The sequence below is a fragment of the Rutidosis leptorrhynchoides genome, chromosome 4 (genome assembly GCF_046630445.1).
Source record: "Rutidosis leptorrhynchoides isolate AG116_Rl617_1_P2 chromosome 4, CSIRO_AGI_Rlap_v1, whole genome shotgun sequence".
In the NCBI taxonomy this organism is placed as follows: domain Eukaryota; kingdom Viridiplantae; phylum Streptophyta; class Magnoliopsida; order Asterales; family Asteraceae; genus Rutidosis; species Rutidosis leptorrhynchoides.
This window is the reverse complement of record NC_092336.1, coordinates 573,085,428-573,106,441: the sequence shown is the minus strand read 5'-3', so window position 1 is coordinate 573,106,441 and position 21,014 is coordinate 573,085,428. Positions and strand designations below refer to the sequence as shown.

General features: G+C 43.5%; 1 protein-coding gene across 1 annotated transcript; it reads left to right on the top strand.

The window, feature by feature from the left end:
- Positions 1-1,724: 1,724 nt before the first annotated feature.
- Positions 1,725-20,208, top strand: LOC139842803 (uncharacterized). Its single transcript, XM_071832908.1, has 3 exons — positions 1,725-2,240; positions 2,309-2,507; positions 20,136-20,208. The coding sequence occupies exons 1-3, from the start codon at positions 1,976-1,978 to the stop codon at positions 20,206-20,208; spliced, it is 537 nt and encodes a 178-aa protein (XP_071689009.1). The 5' UTR covers positions 1,725-1,975.
- The last annotated feature ends 806 nt before the right edge of the window (positions 20,209-21,014 follow it).

The following is a 21,014-nucleotide window of genomic DNA, read 5'->3' as shown; positions in this document are numbered from 1 at the left end:
CGTGAATCAACCAGTGGCCAAGTCTTACTTCCCGACGAAGTAAAAATCTGTGAAAGTGAGTTATAGTCCCACTTTTAAAATCTAATATTTTTGGGATGAGAATACATGCAGGTTTTATAAATGATTTACAAAATAGACACAAGTACGTGAAACTACATTCTATGGTTGAATTATCGAAATTGAATATGCCCCTGATCATGCATATTTTAACCGAGGGGTCTTAACATGCTTGCTCAACGTAAAGGAGGGGTTTAAGGATCTTAGAACGTGGCTCTCCGGTCCGGCTACCGTGAATAACCCTGGCCGACATGATGATGTCGGCGGGGTGGCCAAGTGATTAAGTCCACCTTCGATGACGTCCGTTGATCAGAAGGCCCCAAGCAAGGTTGTAGGTACCAGTTAATAAAGAACTCACCTGTTAACCTTTAGAAGATGATAGAGGATGTAAGTTACGTAGGATGTGTGGTAGAAGATGGCTACGTAACGTGGTATGTTGCTAACGACGATTAGGGTTTGTATTTATAGGCAAACCCTAATTCTAGAACCGTCATAGGATAGTGATAATCGTTTCCATAACCATTTCCCCCGAATCACGGATATAATTATGGAAAAGATATTTGCTCAACCGCCGTAAAGGGACCATATACGAATCCGCATGCCGCATGACGCATGAGAGCACCCCGCATACGCACCATAGCGCATGCCCGTGTGTATGTTACATGCGCATGCGGGCTGCGGTATCATTAAGTCCCCCCAGTTTGATGTTATATGACGCAAGTCATATGATATCAAACTATTAAGCGAAAAAGAGAAAACAAAAGGACGACGAGCATTTAATGTCCTCGCGTGCGCCTCGATGCCTGTCACAATCGCAGAAGCCCATTCGGCTGACAAAACATAAAGTAACAATGCCGCAGGTGCGTGCGAACCACGCGCGTGTTTGTAATCATTCTTAACTGACACCACGCGCGATCAGCAAATGCTACCCGTCGATTGCATTACACGTGTATGGCCACGATAACACCATTCCAACCCACGCTCCCCCAATCTTGCCTATAAATAGCCCCAAATCACACACATTTTCACTTTTCCGGTGTCAAGCTTCCCAAATACGCTCTCGCCTTCAAATCCTATCAATTCCGATCAACTCCGTCATATTCCGATCGTCATTTAAAGGTCAGTCGTTCTCCATTCATCTAAAAATGACCAAAGCTAATGAAACTTTCGTAGAGAATGTAGAGTCCAACATAGGCCAGAAAAACATCGACCACTTAGTTAAGCAATACCCCCCTCTAGCGGGTTATAATCCGGTACCACCTCTGCCTAGCCAGCGAGCCCATCAGCCACCAGAGAATAAGGTGGCGATCTACGAACATGCTTTTAAGCATGGTAATTTTAGAGTTCCACCCACCGACTTCTTTTTAGGTGTACTAGATCATTTCAAAGTAGGGCTAGGGCAATTGCACCCGTATGCTATAGGCAAAATCGTTCTATTCGAGATGTGGTGTGTTGCACTCAACACAGTACCATTGGTGAAGGTTTTTTGCCACCTATTCCGCTTAGCCAACCACCATAAATCTTGGTTCACCTTCTTCGCACGCCAAAATTTCACAAAAACCCGAAATCGAATGCGGGAAGTTGGAAAGAAACTTTTTTCTTCGTCGACCAGACCGTAGTAGGCACTGGCTTCCCGAAGACGCTTATTTGGTGCGAGAAGGTAGAAAAAGATGTGAACAAGATGCCAGCGTTGGATGACGAGGAGAAAAAGTTGTTGAAGCAGTGCGTCAACGCACAACTGGTGCACCGTTCGTATGGTAATGTTATGCTGCGGTTGGGGAAGATCTCCGCGTATTGGCCTTGGGAGGATGTGCGGCCGGCCATAGTTGGCCCCGATGGAAAGGGTAGGAATAGCATAAACGCGTACTTACATAAATTTTTGTATATTTTCTAACGCAGGCGTTTATTGTTTGCAGAGATGAGGATGAAGAAGGTGCTTACCGCGGAGGAGATTGCTGGGATCTCTTTCCGCAAGCAGGATGTGGACAAACAGCTAGAGCAGGCAGCTGCTAGCGAACATGTGGAGGAAACGCCGGCGGAGTCAGGCAATAAACGCAAGGCGGCTGGGACGTCCGAGGCTCAGAAGAAGAAGAAGAAGACTCCTAAGCAGCTGGAGGATATGCGCAACGACAATTTTGTTGCCATCGAGCCGCGGTCCGCAGACCTACCTCCCCCCATTAATGGTGAGCGTTTATTTTTTCGCATGTATACCGCGTAGAAAAAGCTGCGTACTAATCTGAGTATTTTGCAGAGCATGTGGAGGAGACGCAGCCAACAACACCGCGGGTCAACCCCGAGCTGCAGGCCACTGCCACATCCAAAGACAAGGCGATCCCCGTCGAGTCTGAGTCTACATTACCTCCTCCGCAAGGCAGCTTCCGTGTTGCCAACCTCCGCCAACTTTGCCAGTCCTCCGCAGAAAATGCTGCGGAGCAATCTGCATTCTTGCAGCAAATCTTCCCAGCAGAGTTCCGCGAGCAACTGGCCGCGCTGCCGTTTAACCAGGCGCTCAACGCCTTTGTCTAGAACGGGCTGGTATTCTTTGGGATGTTTGCGGACCAAGCCCGTCGATCCTCCAGCCTATACGATGTTGCACTGCGCAAAGAGGTGGAGTTGGGTTTGCTGCAGGCGGGTGTAGATCAGGTCAAGAAGGACAGGGACGCTGCTGAGGAGGCCCGCAAAGCTGTTGAATTGACTGCGGCCGAAACCAAGACCCTCTTGATTCAAGAAAGAAAAAAGAATCAAGAGCTTGTGGGTGCGGTTGATCAGGCGAAGGGGGAAACTGAGCGAGTGAGGCTGGAGTTGGAAAAGGTGACGAGGGAGAGGGACGATGCGGTTACCGACCGCGAGCTGGCCGAGGCAGATATGACAAAGCTGCGCACCGCACTCCCCGCAATTGCGCAGAAAGTGATGGACTCCGAGCCCGTGTCCGACCGGTTTAATGCCTATGTCGATGCGGTCAAGGACCATGAGGTGAACAAGGCTGTGCGGGAAGTGATCCAGGCATGCGGCCTAACTCCACCGTTCCCCGACATTGTCCAAAAGAAATTAAATGAGGGAACGGCCGCGGCGCTGCTGGAGGCGGAAGAGGCAATCAAGTCCATCCCTATCCCTTTGATCAATGCGTTTGCGGCTGACCCGACGATGCCGCTTGATGGGTTTTTGAAGGAGGATTACTAGAGTAGTTTGTGCCGTAAGCCCTAATCTTAGGCAGGTAATTGTAAATGTATTTTGGAGCCCTAAGTCCCATGTTGGGCAGGCATGTGAAACAATTACTTATGTAATAATTTATTTGGATGTGTATATATGTTTGTCTGTTATGCATGCGTGATATCCTTGTTTATATATCGCGAATCAAAACAAATTATGAACCGCATGCGCATGCGCATAGTTAACCACAACTTATGCGTATGCGGATGGTACTGCGTAAAATAAACCAATATTTTAACTTACCTTTAACAATTTAGACTCAAAAGCTACTGCGCTATTGCTTTGTCATGTACTAGAGGTGCACTATTAGTTGTATGGTAAGCAAACGCAACTAAAAACAAACCAATGTTTTTATGCTTAGGAGTTCCTCAAGCAAACCAATGCGAGAGCGATTACGCACAAGCAAACCAATGCTTGTATATTTTTTTTTTTTAAAGTCGACTTTGCAGCCATCTAGTCTGCGTGGCGCTTGGCTAGGGGAAAACCAATTCCCTTCGCCTGCCGTTATTGTCTAGCCTTGTAACCAAACAGGCTTCTGCCGCACGGGGGCTAGAGGACACCCCTTAAGTAGGCAGGAATCGCATACAAAAAATATAAATGGACAACAAAAGTATGCGCATGTAATTATTTTATTTGGCATTAATTATGATTACAACTGCGACATATCCGAAAGGATGAAAAATAAATTAATGTGCTAAACAAATTGGAGTGATCAAGTCCATCTAGCTACATGTAACATTTTTTCAATAACGTCGCATGCCAAGTGCGTTTCACAGGTTTGCCATCTAATGTCTCTAGATGGTATGCCCCGGTGTTGCTTGCTTTTGCTACCCTGTATGGGCCCTCCCAACGAGGTCCCAGTTTCCCAGTATCTTCCGCATGACTTGCATCGTTCTGGCGCCAAACCAAATCACCGCACTTATAAGTGCGTGAACGCACACGCTGATTGTAATACTTTGCGATTTTCTGCTTGTTATTTGCTTCGTTAACAGCCGCAGAGAGTCTGCGTTCTTCAAGCAGATTAAGATTTTCCCGCAGAGCTTCAGAGTTATTTTGCTCATCAAAGTTTTGTATGCGGAACGTTGGTACCCCAATCTCTGCGGGTACAACAGCTTCTGACCCATAAACCAAACTAAACGGAGTCTCACCAGTGCTTGCTTTGGGTGTGGTTCTATGCGCCCATAAAACCTTTGGAAGCTCATCCACCCAACCAACGCGGTCATGACCCAACCTTGCCTTGATTCCAGCAACTATATCTCGGTTGGTAACTTCGCACTGGCCATTCGCCTGCGGATGCGCAACTGAAGTAAAAGTTTGCTTAATATTAAGTTCCGCACACCAACTGCGAAAAGGATCGCCGGCAAATTGTGTACCGTTATCACTAACAATTTCATTGGGTATGCCGAATCGACAGACAATGTCTTCCCATATAAAATTCCGCACTCTTTTCCCTGAAATTGTTGCCAGCGGTTTCGCTTCGACCCACTTCGTGAAGTAATCGATTGCAACAATTAAGAATTTGACATTTCCTGCGTGTGCAGAGTATGCGTAAGATAATGACGTAAGTAGCATATTTAGCAAATGAATGGCAATATTACCTTGGCCTTTGGGGAATGGTCCGACTATGTCGATCGCCCATTTGCAGAATGGCCATGGTGAGGAGACCGGTATCATTGGATGCGCAGGTGCCCTGCTGATAGGTGCATGTATTTGGCATGATTCGCATTGCTTGAAAATACGCGCCCTGTCTGCGTACATAGTAGGCCAATAATAACCTAACCGCATGATTTTTGACACAATGGACCTGTGTCCCGAATGAAGGGCGCATGCACCCTCATGCACCTCGCGTATAACTTCCTCTGCCTCTTTCGGACCTACGCACCTTAAATGCGGTCCCAAATAGTTTCTTCGATACAAGACGTCACCCTCGAGGGCATAAAGCGGTGCCTTTGTGCGGACTTTCTTCGCATCAGAGGAGTCCGCGGGTGAAGTGCCGTCCCGTAAAAAAGCGATGATGGGCGTCATCCACGTTGGGCTTGATTCCTCAACCGGTGCCACTAGAGGCATCATGACAATAGATTTTGCGTTGAGTTCCTCTATTAGAATTTTCTTACCCATATGATCAAAAGCCAAGGCAGCTAGTTTGCTTAGCGCATCCGCCTTCTTATTTTGCCCCCGCATTACGTGCGAGATTTGAAAAGCCTCGAACTGGTCAGCGAGATTATGAACAAGCGATAAATATTGCTGCATAGCAATGTCGTGCGCTTCGAAGTCTCCGCAGACTTGATTGCATACTAGCTTTGAATCCACGTAAGCGTGCAAGATTTTAACATTTAGCTTATGCGCGATGCGCATACCTGCTAGCAGAGCCTCATACTCTGCTTCATTGTTTGTGACAGCAAAATTAAACCGCAGTGCGTACGTATGTTCCTCACCGCCTGGACCTGTCAAAATTACACCTGCGCCAGCGCCAGATGCGCTACACGCACCATCAGTGTATAATTCCCATGGTGATAGAACAGGTGCGGGCGGATCTTGATGTTCTGCTGACGCTTCAACATCCGCAGGTATTTCTGCTAGGTAGTCAGCAAGTATTTGACCCTTAACCGCACTGCGTGAAGAAAAGTTTATTTCATGTTCTCCCAATTCGACTGCCCACTTGGCCATTCGGCCAGAAATCTCGGGCTTGTACAGTACCTGTTTGATTGGCTGATCAGTTAGAACCACAATCGGATGTGCTTGAAAGTATCGGCGTAAACGCCGCGCTGTATGGACAAGCGCATATACTAACTTCTCTATTGGCGAGTAGTTTACTTCGCTTGATGTCAGCGTCTTGCTTACGAAGTAGACCGGCATTTGTGTCTGAGAAAACCTCAGCGTTAAAGTTCTGCGAAATAAATAATGCAAGTAAATTGATAAGTTACCTTTTCGCGGTCTGCGATGAGAACTGAACTGATTGCTTCCTTTGATGCCGCAAGGTACAGCGTTAACGTCTCCCCAGGGACTGGCGCAGTAAGTGTTGGTAACTGTAACATCCCGCGTTTTTCCGTTAAATTTATTTTAACACCGTCTTTTTTTTTATATAATATCTTTCGTCATTTAATTTGGTATCTTTCGTTAACTAACGTTCATAATATCCTCGTTATTTAATTATAACGTCACCCGTTTACTCGAGCGTTTTAAAATATTCGTTTGGTTATTTCCCGCACCCGCTTTGAAACTAGAGGGACCAAACTTGCCAAGGGACCAAACCTTTGACTAGGTCAAAGAGGTCAAACCTCCCTCATCCATTCATTTATCTTTTTCTTTTCCATTTTTCTTTAATACTTCCACAAATCCTCTCAAAACCCAATTCATAAATTCATCATCCAAATTCAATCAAGGAAGCTTACAACTAAACAAAATACATATTTGGAATCCTCTCTTCATCCTCTTCAATTTGATACCAACTTCATCTCATTTGGGTAACTTTCTAAAATCACTAATTTTATGTGTTCTTGAGATTTTTGAGTTATAAAGTTGTTAATTAGTGTCTATGGCTCATTGTGATGTCGTGTATGTAATTTGTATGCTCGATTCGTTGTTTTTGGTGTAACTAGTTCAATATGAAAATTACTTGCTAAATCCTTGATTTTGGATGATCAAATGTTGTTAGATTGTTAAAGTGCATGTTTTAAAAGTGTTACTAGTATCATTAGCTTCGTTTTGATATATAGGTTGATTAAGGAAACTCCAAGAACATGATTAGTGATTTTGTGGACTTGGATTAGGGTTTGATAAGCTTTAGATGAACTTTTGATGCACCAAATGCTATGAAATATTGTAGATAAGAATTTTGTTACAATGTGTGTTTGATCACCTTCAAAACGGCATATCACATGTGTGAATTGGATTCCCGAAACTTAAAATGCATTTGATGAACTTGAAACTTTGAAAATGGATTCTTAATGATCACTTGATGGAAAATCGGTTATTGAAATTGATGTTTTTGTTTGATGAAACGTGTTTAGTTGTTTTCCTTGTCAAATTACCTTTCCAACGATATATAGTATGCATTTTGGATGTTTTCGGTTCATAAAATATGTTAATTTGAGTTTTGGTTCGTGACTTGGACCATTTTTCTGCAAACTGCATGTTTCCCAGGTATTGCGCGCCGCGCATATACCCGCGCGCCGCGCAGAATTAGAAATCCCAGATGTTTGCCTTCGTGGTTAAGTTCTGACCAGGATTTACACTTGGGTGCGCGCCGCGCAACCCATTGCGCGCCGCGCATATGCCCAGCTCATTTTTGTTTTTTATTTTTCCTTTCACAAAATGTTTCCCGCTTAACCGTAACTCCGATTAACATGAAACTTGGCCATTCTGCTCATAAATGATTTCTCATCATGGGAAAATTGTCGGATACCCGACCCGACCCCGTTGACCTTGACTTTGACCAAGTTTGACTTTTAGTCAAACTTAACCAAACAATTATACGATCGTTCTAACATGCTTAGTTACTTGTATCGTGCATGAAACTTGACTAATTGATTCACATGCTATATTAATCGAGTCGTAACGAGCCATAGGACTGATTGAACATCTTTGACCGTTTGTGTTTACCGTTATTGATACAACCTATATGTTTAGGTCAAGACTAGCTTTGTCTTTACACGCGTCTACTTGTTGAAGTACTTTATTAACTCTTGCACTCAAGGTGAGATCATAGTCCCACTTTTTACTCTTTCGAACTTACTTTTGGGATGAGAAAACATAAGCGATTCTTTTGAACTAAGCGAACACAAGAACGGGAAAACAAACATTCTACATACGAGTTTAGAACAGAAATCCTCAATCCGATTATCATTAGTTACATCAGATGGTGTAAGCGAGAACTTATGTTATATGGCCATATGGGTTTGACAACCCTCGTCTTTGACGGTTCGCTACCGTCTACGGATGAAATATATTTTCGGGAACAGTGTAGTTCTAGCACTAATTTATGGGGTATTCAACGGACGGAATGTTAAGCTTTGATAATTGGGTGCTCGTGAATATTAACTTTTAGAATGTATTACTATTATTTCAACTTTGCAAACCTTGTGGTTCGGCTTACTTTACTTTTACTCACTACTTACTTAAACCTATGATTTCACCAACGTTTTCGTTGACAGATTTCTATGTTTTTCTCAGGTCTTGCACGATATGTGATACATGCTTCCGCTCACTAATTGATACTTGCATCCGATGTCGAGTATACATGCATTTCATGGAGCGTCTTTTGACTTTACTTTAAACCGTGTCGCCTAGATTTCAATCGTACTTATAACGTTGTAACTTAACTTTTGGTTGAACAATTCTTGTAAACTTTGAAAACAATCTTTATTTTGAAATGAAGGCGATATATTTTGGTCAAACGTTATCTTAAAGACTTATAATCAGGTAATGGGACCCACGTAGCCGACGCCGTCACTTGACGATTTGTTGGGGTCGCTACAAGTGGTATCAGAGCCTTGGTTGTAGGGATTTAGAGTTCATTTGTGTCCACCCCGAGTCATAGGGTACATAGGTGAATCTAGATTACAACCGGCATATAGACTGAAGTAGGAATTATTTGACTAATTGTGCATTTATACTCGAACTCTTCTATCATATCTAACTCGTATTCGATCTTGATCTTACGTTGATAAATTTTGTTGATGCGCCACCTTGACTTTATGAAGTAATGTTAAATGCACATGAGAATCAGGGTAATATAATTTCCGGGATTATATTACGGTGATTCACATGGACGTTCCGACATTATGACATAGAGAATTTAAGGCGAGTCAAGGAAAATTTTCTCTCTATCCTTATTCCATGCCACGGTTAGTATTGTTGAAAATACTAACCAACGATATTCTTGTCTCATGAAGGAACAATGGCTCACCAAGGTCAACACAACACTCCTCTCGAAACTCTAGAACAAGCTCTTCAACGAATGATAACCACCGCCGTGGGTACGGCCGTGGCCAATCACTTTTCTAACAACAACAATCCTGGAGCCGGTAATTCAATCGAAGGTTGCTCCTACAAGAACTTCATGAAGTACAATCCTCCCACTTTCGATGGAACCGGGGGACCGGTTACTCTCACCCGATGGTTTGAACAAACAGAATCCGTTTTTAGCATAAGCGGTTGTCAGGACCAAGATAAGGTCAAGTTTTCCACCCTCACTCTTACCGGTATCGCTCTCTCATGGTGGAACACGTATGTACAATCAGTGGGTATCGATGAAGCCCTTACACTCTCTTGGACCGAATTAAGAGAAACAATGATCACCGAATACTTCCCGCGCGATGAGACTCGAAGGCTCGAGCAGGGGCTAAGGAATTTAAGAACGGTCGGGAATGACCTCGGAGCTTATAATCAACGGTTTACCGAACTAGTCTCAATGTGTCCAAATCTCATGACTCCCGAATCCCTAAGAGTCGAACTTTACATGGATGGCCTCCCTAAGAGCATTCAACACGGGGTAATGGCATCCCAACCCACTAACCTACAAGAGGCTTTAACCAAGGCCCGCCAAACTTTAGAAACGGCGAATGAAATGGAAGCACCGGCACCAATGATCGAGAACCACCCGAGTAACAACAAAAGAAAATGGGAAGCCTCCCAATCAAGCAACCGCAACAATAACAACTTCACCAAAGAGCCCTTTTTCCCCGGCGACAAGAAAGGGTATGCCGGAAAACGACCTTTTTGCAACAAATGCCACAAGCATCATTTTGGTGAATGTGACAAGCTAATTTGCCATCGGTGCCAAGGTAGTGGTCATATTGCCAAATATTGTGGAAGTACCGCCCCCGTCACTCAAAAGGGGCCCGACGCACCAAAGCCGAGTATTTGCTACAAATGTGGCCAATCGGGTCATTTTAGGAATGAATGCCCAAAGAATAAAGCAAAAACCAACGCGCGCCGTTGAACTTACAACATCGACACCTAGGATGCCCGAGACGATGATGGACTAGTCACGGGTACGTTTCTTCACAACAAACCGTATATTTCATACTTATTCGATTCGAGTACCGTTAGACGTTTTATAACCAAGGATTTGACTCGTGCTCTTTATATTCCACCTCTTTCCCCCAGATACTACTTAGACGATTTAAGCGACCAACGGAAAAATATTGTGTGCCTATAAATATTATCAGAGGATATACGTTAAGAAATTGAACTCGACACCAATAGAACTAAGGAACTCAAAACCTATTCATTAAGGAGAAATTGTTGCCCTACATTTATGTATAGATTATTGTGAACTAAGAAATTTTCGGTTGGAAACCGATACCCTCTCCCTCGCATCCATGACCTCATGATTATTTGCACGATTCCCGTATGTTCCAAATCGACCTCCGTTCCGGTTATCATCAATTGGGGGTTAAGGGAGACGATGTCTCCTAAGCCATTTCCGAACTCGCAACGTTAGTTGTAAATCTCTCTTAGTACCGTTTGATTTATTTAGGACTCCGTCCGTATTCATGAACCTCCTAAACCGCGTATGCAAATTCATATAGACTAATCTGTTATCGTATTTATAGATGACATCTTAACTTATTCAAGTAAAGAAGGAAAACGAACAACATCACCATCTTAAGCTCGAACTTTTGAGAAAAGAGCAACTCTATACCAAATTCTCCGAGTGAGAATTTCTGTTGAACGAAGTCCAATTTTATAGACCATGATGTTAACGGTCAAGGCATTACAATCAATCTCGAAATCAAGCCACATGTAATCAGGAAACTCTCCCAACTCAGACTTATATTCGTAAAAATATTAGATCTCACCGGTTGTTACCGAAGATTAATTTCTGACTTTTCTCGTGTGTTATCGCCAAGAAAAAGCCGTGCGCCTGCGGGCAAAGCGGACAATATTGTGGTCATGTTAAGCTGGGGTGTTACAGAATGGTATCACACGGTGTCACACGACTTTTAAACTCGTTAACTCACTAAGGAAAACTCTAAACCTCTCCGTGTTCGAACCTTGAGCGTGATTCTTCACACCAACATTTCTAGTTAAAATCGTATAGCAACAGATGGAACTCGAACATGGAAATATTTCTATTTGAACGCCGAAAGGCATACTCTCTCGACTCAAAAAAAAAACAACATAACTAAAATTCGTTATTTTACACGAAGAATTCGAATACTAAATTGTGGATCCGATCAAACTTCTCGTCATCACGTACCACACTACATACCTCTGTTATTTCACCGTCACCGTCTGATATTACTGGAATTTAAGATAACACACAATCCAACGATACTTCACTCTTCTTTGACTTAACGCCCTTGTGTTTATGATAATCGGTCAACTATTATTCAACCCCGAACTATACAACTACGTGTACTACCTCGTTTCTCTTTCAGACTTCAACTTTTGACAACTAGAGGCACGTTATGGCAACCTCGAGATGCAAGCTCATCCTATTCTAAGTCCTCATTTCACTCCTATCTTTATCGCTCGCATTTCCGTTTAAAGAAATTCCTCATATTACCTAAGTATTCGCCACGAGGGTGAATAGTCCTAACGAACATTTTTCGAACCCTAACTAACTTGTTCAAACGTATCTTAAGAGATTCTATTCCAACACGGTGTATCTTTGTCAATTATTCCGTATCGAAATACTCGTTTCACTTCTAGTTTTACAAGAAACCTTGGAGACCCGTTTAGACATGAGTACCGCGTACCACCCACAAACCGACGAACCGAGCAAACGAACGATTTACGTCTTGGAAAGACATGTCACAAACTCGTATTGTCACCTTTAGTAGATCACTCTTACAACAGTAGATACCACTCGTGTGTTCACACGCACTTTCCGAAACCCTATATGACCGCTAATGTCATACCCCTGTTCATTTAACCAAAGCATCAACCACCGAAATCTGAACTCCATCAAAAAAAAAAAAAAAACAACAACAATTGAGATCGTTCAAGTCCGAGAAGGGCTCGAGACAACCCATTGTCGCCAGAAGAGTTATACCAAACTTAGATGAAAACCTCACAAATCCCAGTGTGTAATCGCGTAATATTGAGAAACCGCACCTTGGAAAGGTAAAATCCATTTTAGGAAATCGAGAAAGGCTATAGCCGCAATATTGAACCTTTTGAAACCTTGGGGCGTATTGGAACCGCTTCCTACCGTTTAGAACTTCCGACTCAATTAAGTTTCCGTTTACCTTACATTTCGTGTAACAAACTTAGAAACGTGTCCTGTGGAACAGGAACGTGCAATCCTTCTAGATGCACCAACTATTGATGACAAACTCCTCCTCATAGGAAAAACCGGCTGAACTTGTGGATCGTAAAACCAAGCCCTAATACAACGTAACACCCCGACTATCCGGATTCGTGGAATGTCCAAGAAAGTACCTTCAATCATTCGTAGAGTTACTACACTAGGTCTCGAGTAAGAGACATCGACTATTACTTCCAACTAAATTTCGGGACGAAATTTCTTTTGAGGTGTGGGTAATGTAACATCCCGCGTTTTTCCGTTAAATTTACTTTAACACCGTCTTTTTTTTTTTTATAATATCTTTCGTCATTTAATTTGGTATCTTTCGTTAACTAACGTTCATAATATCCTCGTTATTTAATTATAACGTCACCCGTTTACTCGAGCGTTTTAAAATATTCGTTTGGTTATTTCCCGCACCCGCTTTGAAACTAGAGGGACCAAACTTGCCAAGGGACCAAACCTTTGACTAGGTCAAAGAGGTCAAACCTCCCTCATCCATTCATTTATCTTTTTCTTTTCCATTTTTCTTTAATACTTCCACAAATCCTCTCAAATCCCAATTCATAAATTCATCATCCAAATTCAATCAAGGAAGCTTACAACTAAACAAAATACATATTTGGAATCCTCTCTTCATCCTCTTCAATTTGATACCAACTTCATCTCATTTGGGTAACTTTCTAAAATCACTAATTTTATGTGTTCTTGAGATTTTTGAGTTATAAAGTTGTTAATTAGTGTCTATGGCTCATTGTGATGTCGTGTATGTAATTTGTATGCTCGATTCGTTGTTTTTGGTGTAACTAGTTCAATATGAAAATTACTTGCTAAATCATTGATTTTGGATGATCAAATGTTGTTAGATTGTTAAAGTGCATGTTTTAAAAGTGTTACTAGTATCATTAGCTTCGTTTTGATGTATAGGTTGATTAAGGAAACTCCAAGAACATGATTAGTGATTTTGTGGACTTGGATTAGGGTTTGATAAGCTTTAGATGAACTTTTGATGCACCAAATGCTATGAAATATTGTAGATAAGAATTTTGTTACAATGTGTGTTTGATCACCTTCAAAACGGCATATCACATGTGTGAATTGGATTCCCGAAACTTAAAATGCATTTGATGAACTTGAAACTTTGAAAATGGATTCTTAATGATCACTTGACGGAAAATCGGTTATTGAAATTGATGTTTTTGTTTGATGAAACGTGTTTAGTTGTTTTCCTTGTCAAATTACCTTTCCAACGATATATAGTATGCATTTTGGATGTTTTCGGTTCATAAAATATGTTAATTTGAGTTTTGGTTCGTGACTTGGACCATTTTTCTGCAAACTGCATGTTTCCCAGGTATTGCGCGCCGCGCATATACCCGCGCGCCGCGCAGAATTAGAAATCCCAGATGTTTGCCTTCGTGGTTAAGTTCTGACCAGGATTTACACTTGGGTGCGCGCCGCGCAACCCATTGCGCGCCGCGCATATGCCCAGCTCATTTTTGTTTTTTATTTTTCCTTTCACAAAATGTTTCCCGCTTAACCGTAACTCCGATTAACATAAAACTTGGCCATTCTGCTCATAAATGATTTCTCATCATGGGAAAATTGTCGGATACCCGACCCGACCCCGTTGACCTTGACTTTGACCAAGTTTGACTTTTAGTCAAACTTAACCAAACAATTATACGATCATTCTAACATGCTTAGTTACTTGTATCGTGCATGAAACTTGACTAATTGATTCACATGCTATATTAATCGAGTCGTAATGAGCCATAGGACTAATTGAACATCTTTGACCGTTTGTGTTTACCGTTATTGATACAACCTATATGTTTAGGTCAAGACTAGCTTTGTCTTTGCACGCGTCTACTTGTTGAAGTACTTTATTAACTCTTGCACTCAAGGTGAGATCATAGTCCCACTTTTTACTCTTTCGAACTTACTTTTGGGATGAGAAAACATAAACGATTATTTTGAACTAAGCGAACACAAGAACGGGAAAACAAACATTCTACATACGAGTTTAGAACAGAAATCCTCAATCCGATTATCATTAGTTACATCAGATGGTGTAAGCGAGAACTTATGTTATATGGCCATATGGGTTTGACAACCCTCATCTTTGACGGTTCGCTACCGTCTACGGATGAAATATATTTTCGGGAACAGTGTAGTTCTAGCACTAATTTATGGGGTATTCAACGGACGGAATGTTAAGCTTTGATAATTGGGTGCTCGTGAATATTAACTTTTAGAATGTATTACTATTATTTCAACTTTGCAAACCTTGTGGTTCGGCTTACTTTACTTTTACTCACTACTTACTTAAACCTATGATTTCACCAACGTTTTCGTTGACAGATTTCTATGTTTTTCTCAGGTCTTGCACGATATGTGATACATGCTTCCGCTCACTAATTGATACTTGCATCCGATGTCGAGTATACATGCATTTCATGGAGCGTCTTTTGACTTTACTTTAAACCGTGTCGCCTAGATTTCAATCGTACTTATAACGTTGTAACTTAACTTTTGGTTGAACAATTCTTGTAAACTTTGAAAACAATCTTTATTTTGAAATGAAGGCGATATATTTTGGTCAAACGTTATCTTAAAGACTTATAATCAGGTAATGGGACCCACGTAGCCGACGCCGTCACTTGACGATTTGTCGGGGTCGCTACAGTAACTCTGCAAGCACCTTTTTCATCTCCTGAAAGGCTGATTCTGCTTCCTGAGTCCAGACAAAATCCTTTTTCTTCAAACAGTTTTTCAAAGTGTTAAAGAATGGTAGCTGACGCTCTGCGGCTTTTGACAAAAACCGCGTGATTGCTGCGAGCTTCCCAGTGAGACTCTGCACATCTTTCTTTGTTTTCGGAGATGGTAAATTATCAATAGCTTCAATCTTTTTGGGATTAGCCTTGATACCCCGCGCTGTCACCACATGACCTAGAAACTTGCCTTCCTCCTCTCCAAAGCTACATTTAAGCGGATTAAGCTTCATGTTGATCCTTCGCAGAGACGCAAACGTTTCTAGAATGTCTGCGAGCATGTCTTCTTCGGTGTTGCTTTTGATTACCAAGTCATCGACATACGCTTCAAGATTTCTGCCAATTTGAGGCTTGAATGCTGCGTCAATTACACGCTGATAGGTCGCGCCCGCGTTCTTCAAGCCGAAAGGCATCTTTGTGTAACAATAAATACCCTGCGGCGTATGAAAAGCAGTCTTGTCTTCGTCTTCCGCAGCCATTAGAATTTGGTGATAATCTTTGTATGCGTCCAGAAAGCACTTATATCTGAATCCAGACAAAGATTCAACCTTCCAGTCTATCTCCGGGAGAGGGTAATTGTCTTTAGGACATGCTTTGTTAATGTCTTTAAAATCAACGCACATTCGCCAGTTACCATCAGCCTTTTTCACCAACACCGGATTGGCAACCCATGTTTGATAACGCACTTCGCGTAGAATGTTTGCTTTGACAAGGTTGTCTACTTCTGCGCATAGCCAATCACTGCGGTCTAAAGCCATATGTCGCTTCTTTTGTCTAACAGGTGTGAGCGATGGATTAACATTCAATTTATGTTCCGCAATGTCCCGCGGGACACCTGTCATATCTGATTCGCGCCATGCGAAAACATCTGCGTTTGCGGACAATATACCATGTAACTTAGCCTTGGTTTCAGCTGATAAACCTGCGCCGATTTTTATACCCTTATCTGGATGCAAGCGATTAGCAATGACCGCACTGCTTGCAATCTGCTCCCCGACGCTAGGGATGTTAATTTGCACAACTGACGCACATATCTCAATCTTTTGATGTGACGCCATTGTGGCAACTCCTCCCTTAGTAGGAAACTTAATCAAACCGTGCACTACCGAAGGTATGATGTTAAAACGCCGTATGAAATTTCTTCCCAGTAGCGCATTATATCGCGAAGTCGAGCGAACCACATAAAAGTCAACTAATTCGTTCCTTATTAACTGCGGATTCTTGTCATCTTCGAGCTCTATTAATAACTCTATCCGTCCCACGGGCCATGAGCTTTCTCCGGAAAAACCAGACAGCGTGATATCAGACGGACGTAGCTGCGCCTTCACGTGTGCGGGAAGAAATTGATAGCAATGCTCGTACATAATGTCAACGCCGCTCCCAGTGTCGACATGCATGCGCTTGACCTGCACCCCGCAAGAAGGAATGCGGCACTTGATAATGATAGGTTCATTCACCCTGTCAATTGTCATCACAGGAGGGAAAGTGATTGGAAGAAGTTCCCAATCCTGATGATCGTTATACTTTCTTCGCTGACCTAATTTCTCTGCATCAACCATGTTAATGGTTAAATCAGCATTTTTGGTCTTATCCACTTTCTGCCACGCGAAGGTTTTAGTTTTTGACCCCTCTTCTGCGGCTTTCCCTTTATCTTTCTTTGGCGGTTTGAGGTGATCCAACTTACCCGCACGGAGCGCCTCCAGTACCCGTTCCATCAAGTTTTTACACCTATTCGTATCGTGCCCGTAATCATCGTGAAATTCACAATACTTTGTCTTATCCCGCTTACCAAATTCTGTAAGCGGAGTTGGGACCGCGAAGGTCGCGCATACTGGCTCCGTCGCCAAAATTTCTTTGGGCGTTTTGGATAAGCTTTTAAGAAGCGCATAGTTCTGATTGTTGATGCCGCGCTGATTATTGTTTCGATAATTGCCACTTGATTTCCCTTTATCATTCCTGATAGGACCACCGCTAGGATACCTTCCGCGAGAGTTGTTACCACGATTTTGATCGCGCGAACGATCATCATCGTCCTTCCTCTCGTTGCGTGTGCTAGCTGTTGGAATGTCATTATCTTCGCCACTCCGCATATAGTCGTGGCATTCATTAAGCGCCTCAGCATAAGTTGTTGGGACTGTATGGCGCAGACGCCTTACCAGTGTTGGATGACGTTCTGAGTTTATACCATGTATGAGTCCGGAAATCTGTTGCTCTGGTTTGAGATCTGGTATACGCAGGCACTCATTAGTATACCTTGTGAGAAATTCGCCCAAAGATTCCTTGGACTTCTGCACGATGTCATGGCATTCAATGTGAGTGCGCTTGCGTGGTCTCTGATTCTGATATTGCAGTAAAAACTTTGTCCGCAGATCCATAAACCCGGCAATACTACCCGCTGGCAACTTATTAAACCACTCACGAGCAATACCCTGTAGTGTCATAGGAAATATCTGACACGCAACCGGATCCACCCAGCCTTGAGTGCGCATTGCGCCTTCGAAGCGCTGTAAAAAATCATCTGGATCGGTCAGGCCATTGTAAGTACCCAACGTGCTAGGTATCTTTGGTGCTGATGGAAACGGGTAGGCGGATATATGCGGAGGAAACTTGTCAAAGGTAGTCGGTAGCTCGAAGGGTGGTTTAACAGGATCCCCTTTCAAATTTGCAAAGAAACGCTTCATCATGTCCTGAACAAAGTCAGGTTGTGAAAATAAGTGAACCATATCGGGAGGTGCGGCCTGCATGAATTGACTTGCAAGATTTGCCTGCCCTTGAACATTTTGCCAAGGTTGACCCTGCGTCTGCGGATATGACCAAGGCTGCTGCGTTGGAAAAGAGGGATAACTTGAAGACGCAGAGTACACAGGTGGCTGTAAAGGAAGCGAAACCTGTGGCGCAGATATCTGCGAAACTTGAGGATACACACTTAAAAGCCCAACTGTATGCGCTGTGCTTTGCTGCTGCGCTGTTATCGGCGCCCAATGAGAGTTCGCATCTGGGATGACCCCAAATCCCCAACTATTAAGTAACGCCTGCGCATCCGCAGGAGTTAAAAATTGTGAAACTGGGCGCGGTGGTTGCCAACGTTGCAACGGTGTAAATGACGAATTCTGCTGAATGCTCTGCGTATGCAGAGGTATTGAAACAGTGGTACTGTAAATAGGTACCTGGCCGCAGTAAACCACATGCGGCCCCGTTGTTCCACCGCCAACGCCTGCAAAGATGACCCTTGGATCCACTGTCGAAAAGTCCAGCCGCGTGGTTGTGACTGGTGAGTTTGCTCTTAGCGGTGTGACCCCGTCTGAATATATCGGCTTGTACCTCTGAAAGGGTTCGCCGGATATAGGTGGAGGGTATATCGTGTATCCCGCCTGAGTAGCGGCCTCCGTAGTCATAACCGGTGTATGTTGACTACCAGACGGTGCGTTCTGAACATCTGTTTGGGTATGTTCCGATGATTCCTCGGAAGTCATGATACTGTTAAAGAAAAAATTCAAAAATTTTGTAAATAACGAGTCATACAATTCAAAACCTTAAAAGAAAAAGCAATTAAACAGTCTTGAATTAATTCGACTCTCAATGAAAGCACCACTTGATCATGCATATTTTAACCGAGGGGTCTTAACATGCTTGCTCAACGTAAAGGAGGGGTTTAAGGATCTTAGAACGTGGCTCTCCGGTCCGGCTACCGTGAATAACCCTGGCCGACATGATGATGTCGGCGGGGTGGCCAAGTGATTAAGTCCACCTTCGATGACGTCCGTCGATCAGAAGGCCCCAAGCAAGGTTGTAGGTACCAGTTAATAAAGAACTCACCTGTTAACCTTTAGAAGATGATAGAGGATGTAAGTTACGTAGGATGTGTGGTAGAAGATGGCTACGTAACGTGGTATGTTGCTAACGACGATTAGGGTTTGTATTTATAGGCAAACCCTAATTCTAGAACCGTCATAGGATAGTGATAATCGTTTCCATAACCATTTCCCCCGAATCACGGATATAATTATGGAAAAGATATTTGCTCAACCGCCGTAAAGGGACCAGATACGGATCCGCATGCCGCATGACGCATGAGAGCACCCCGCATACGCACCATAGCGCATGCCCGTGTGTATGTTACATGCGCATGCGGGCTGCGGTATCATTAGCCCCTTTTTATTAAGTCTGGTAATCTAAGAATTAGGGAACAGACACCCTAATTGACGCGAATCCTAAAGATAGATCTATTGGGCCTAACAAACCCCATCCAAAGTACCGGATGCTTTAGTACTTCGAAATTTATATCATATCCGAAGGGTGTCCCGGAATGATGGGGATATTCTTATATATGCATCTTGTTAATGTCGGTTACCAGGTGTTCACCATATGAATGATTTTTATCTCTATGTATGGGATGTGTATTGAAATATGAAATCTTGTGGTCTATTGTTACGATTTGATATATATAGGTTAAACCTATAACTCACCAACATTTTTGTTGACGTTTAAAGCATGTTTATTCTCAGGTGAATATTAAGAGCTTCCGCTGTTGCATACTAAAATAAGGACAAGATTTGGAGTCCATGTTTGTATGATATTGTGTAAAAACTGCATTCAAGAAACTGATTTCGATGTAACATATTTGTATTGTAAACCATTATGTAATGGTCGTGTGTAAACAGGATATTTTAGATTATCATTATTTGATAATCTACGTAAAGCTTTTTAAACCTTTATTTATGAAATAAAGGTTATGGTTTGTTTTAAAAATGAATGCAGTCTTTGAAAAACGTCTCATATAGAGGTCAAAACCTCGCAACGAAATCAATTAATATGGAACGTTTTTAATCAATAAGAACGGGACATTTCACCCGCTTTGTCGACCTGCGTTTTCGACACTTCAAAGCGTGTTTTCGGCCCCCGGTTTAAGCTCCCGTTTTCGACGCCCGGTTTTGGCGCCCGGTTTTGGCCCCCGGTGTCGGCGCCCGGTTCCGGCCTCCGTTTCGGACCCCGGTTTCGGAGCCCGTTTTCGGCGCGCGTTTCGGCCCCCGATTTTTGGCCCTCGTTTTCGGCCCCCAATTCGACGCCCGGTTTCAGCACCCGTTTTCGGCCCCCGGTTTTCGGACTCGGTTTTCGGCCCCCGGTTTCGGACCCCGGTTTTGGCGCCGTTTTCGGCCTCTGTTTATGGACCCCGTTTTCGGCGCGCGTTTCCGACGCTTGATTTTCGGCACCCGTTTTCGGCCCCCGGTTTTCGGACCCAGTTTTCGGCCCCCAGTTTTGGACCCCGGTTTCGGACCCCGGTTTCGGCGCCCGGTTTTGGCGCCGTTTTCGGCCTCTGTTTTTGGACCCCGTTTTCGACGCCCGTTTTCGACGCTTGATTTTCGGCCCCCCGTTTTCGGGCCTCGGTTTCGGCCCCCGTTTCGACGCCCGGTTTCAGAACCTTGTTTCGGCTCCCGGTTTTCGGCCCCCAATTTTTGGCCCCCGGTTTCGGCCACCGTTTTCGACCCACTTTTTCGGCGCCCGATTTCGACGCCCGGTTTCAGCTTTCTGGGTTTGAACCGCGTTTTGGAGTCGCGTTTTCGACGCGCGTTTTGCACGCCCGCTTTCGACGCGCGTTTTTGACGGTCGTTTTCGAGGCGCGTTTTCTGCCCGTGTTTCTTGGTGCTCGTTTTTTGACGCGTTTTTTCGCCCCGCGTTTTCGACGCCCGTTTTTTACGTGCGTTTTCGACGCACCT

Excerpts from the sequence above, each read along its gene's own strand:
- LOC139842803 (XM_071832908.1), top strand. The coding sequence starts at position 1,976 with ATGAGGATGAAGAAGGTGCTTACCGCGGAGGAGATTGCTGGGATCTCT. Across the intron at positions 2,241-2,308 it reads CCTACCTCCCCCCATTAATG|AGCATGTGGAGGAGACGCAG; the intron begins GTGAGCGTTTAT and ends AGTATTTTGCAG. Across the intron at positions 2,508-20,135 it reads GAGCAATCTGCATTCTTGCA|AACGGGACATTTCACCCGCT; the intron begins GCAAATCTTCCC and ends TTAATCAATAAG.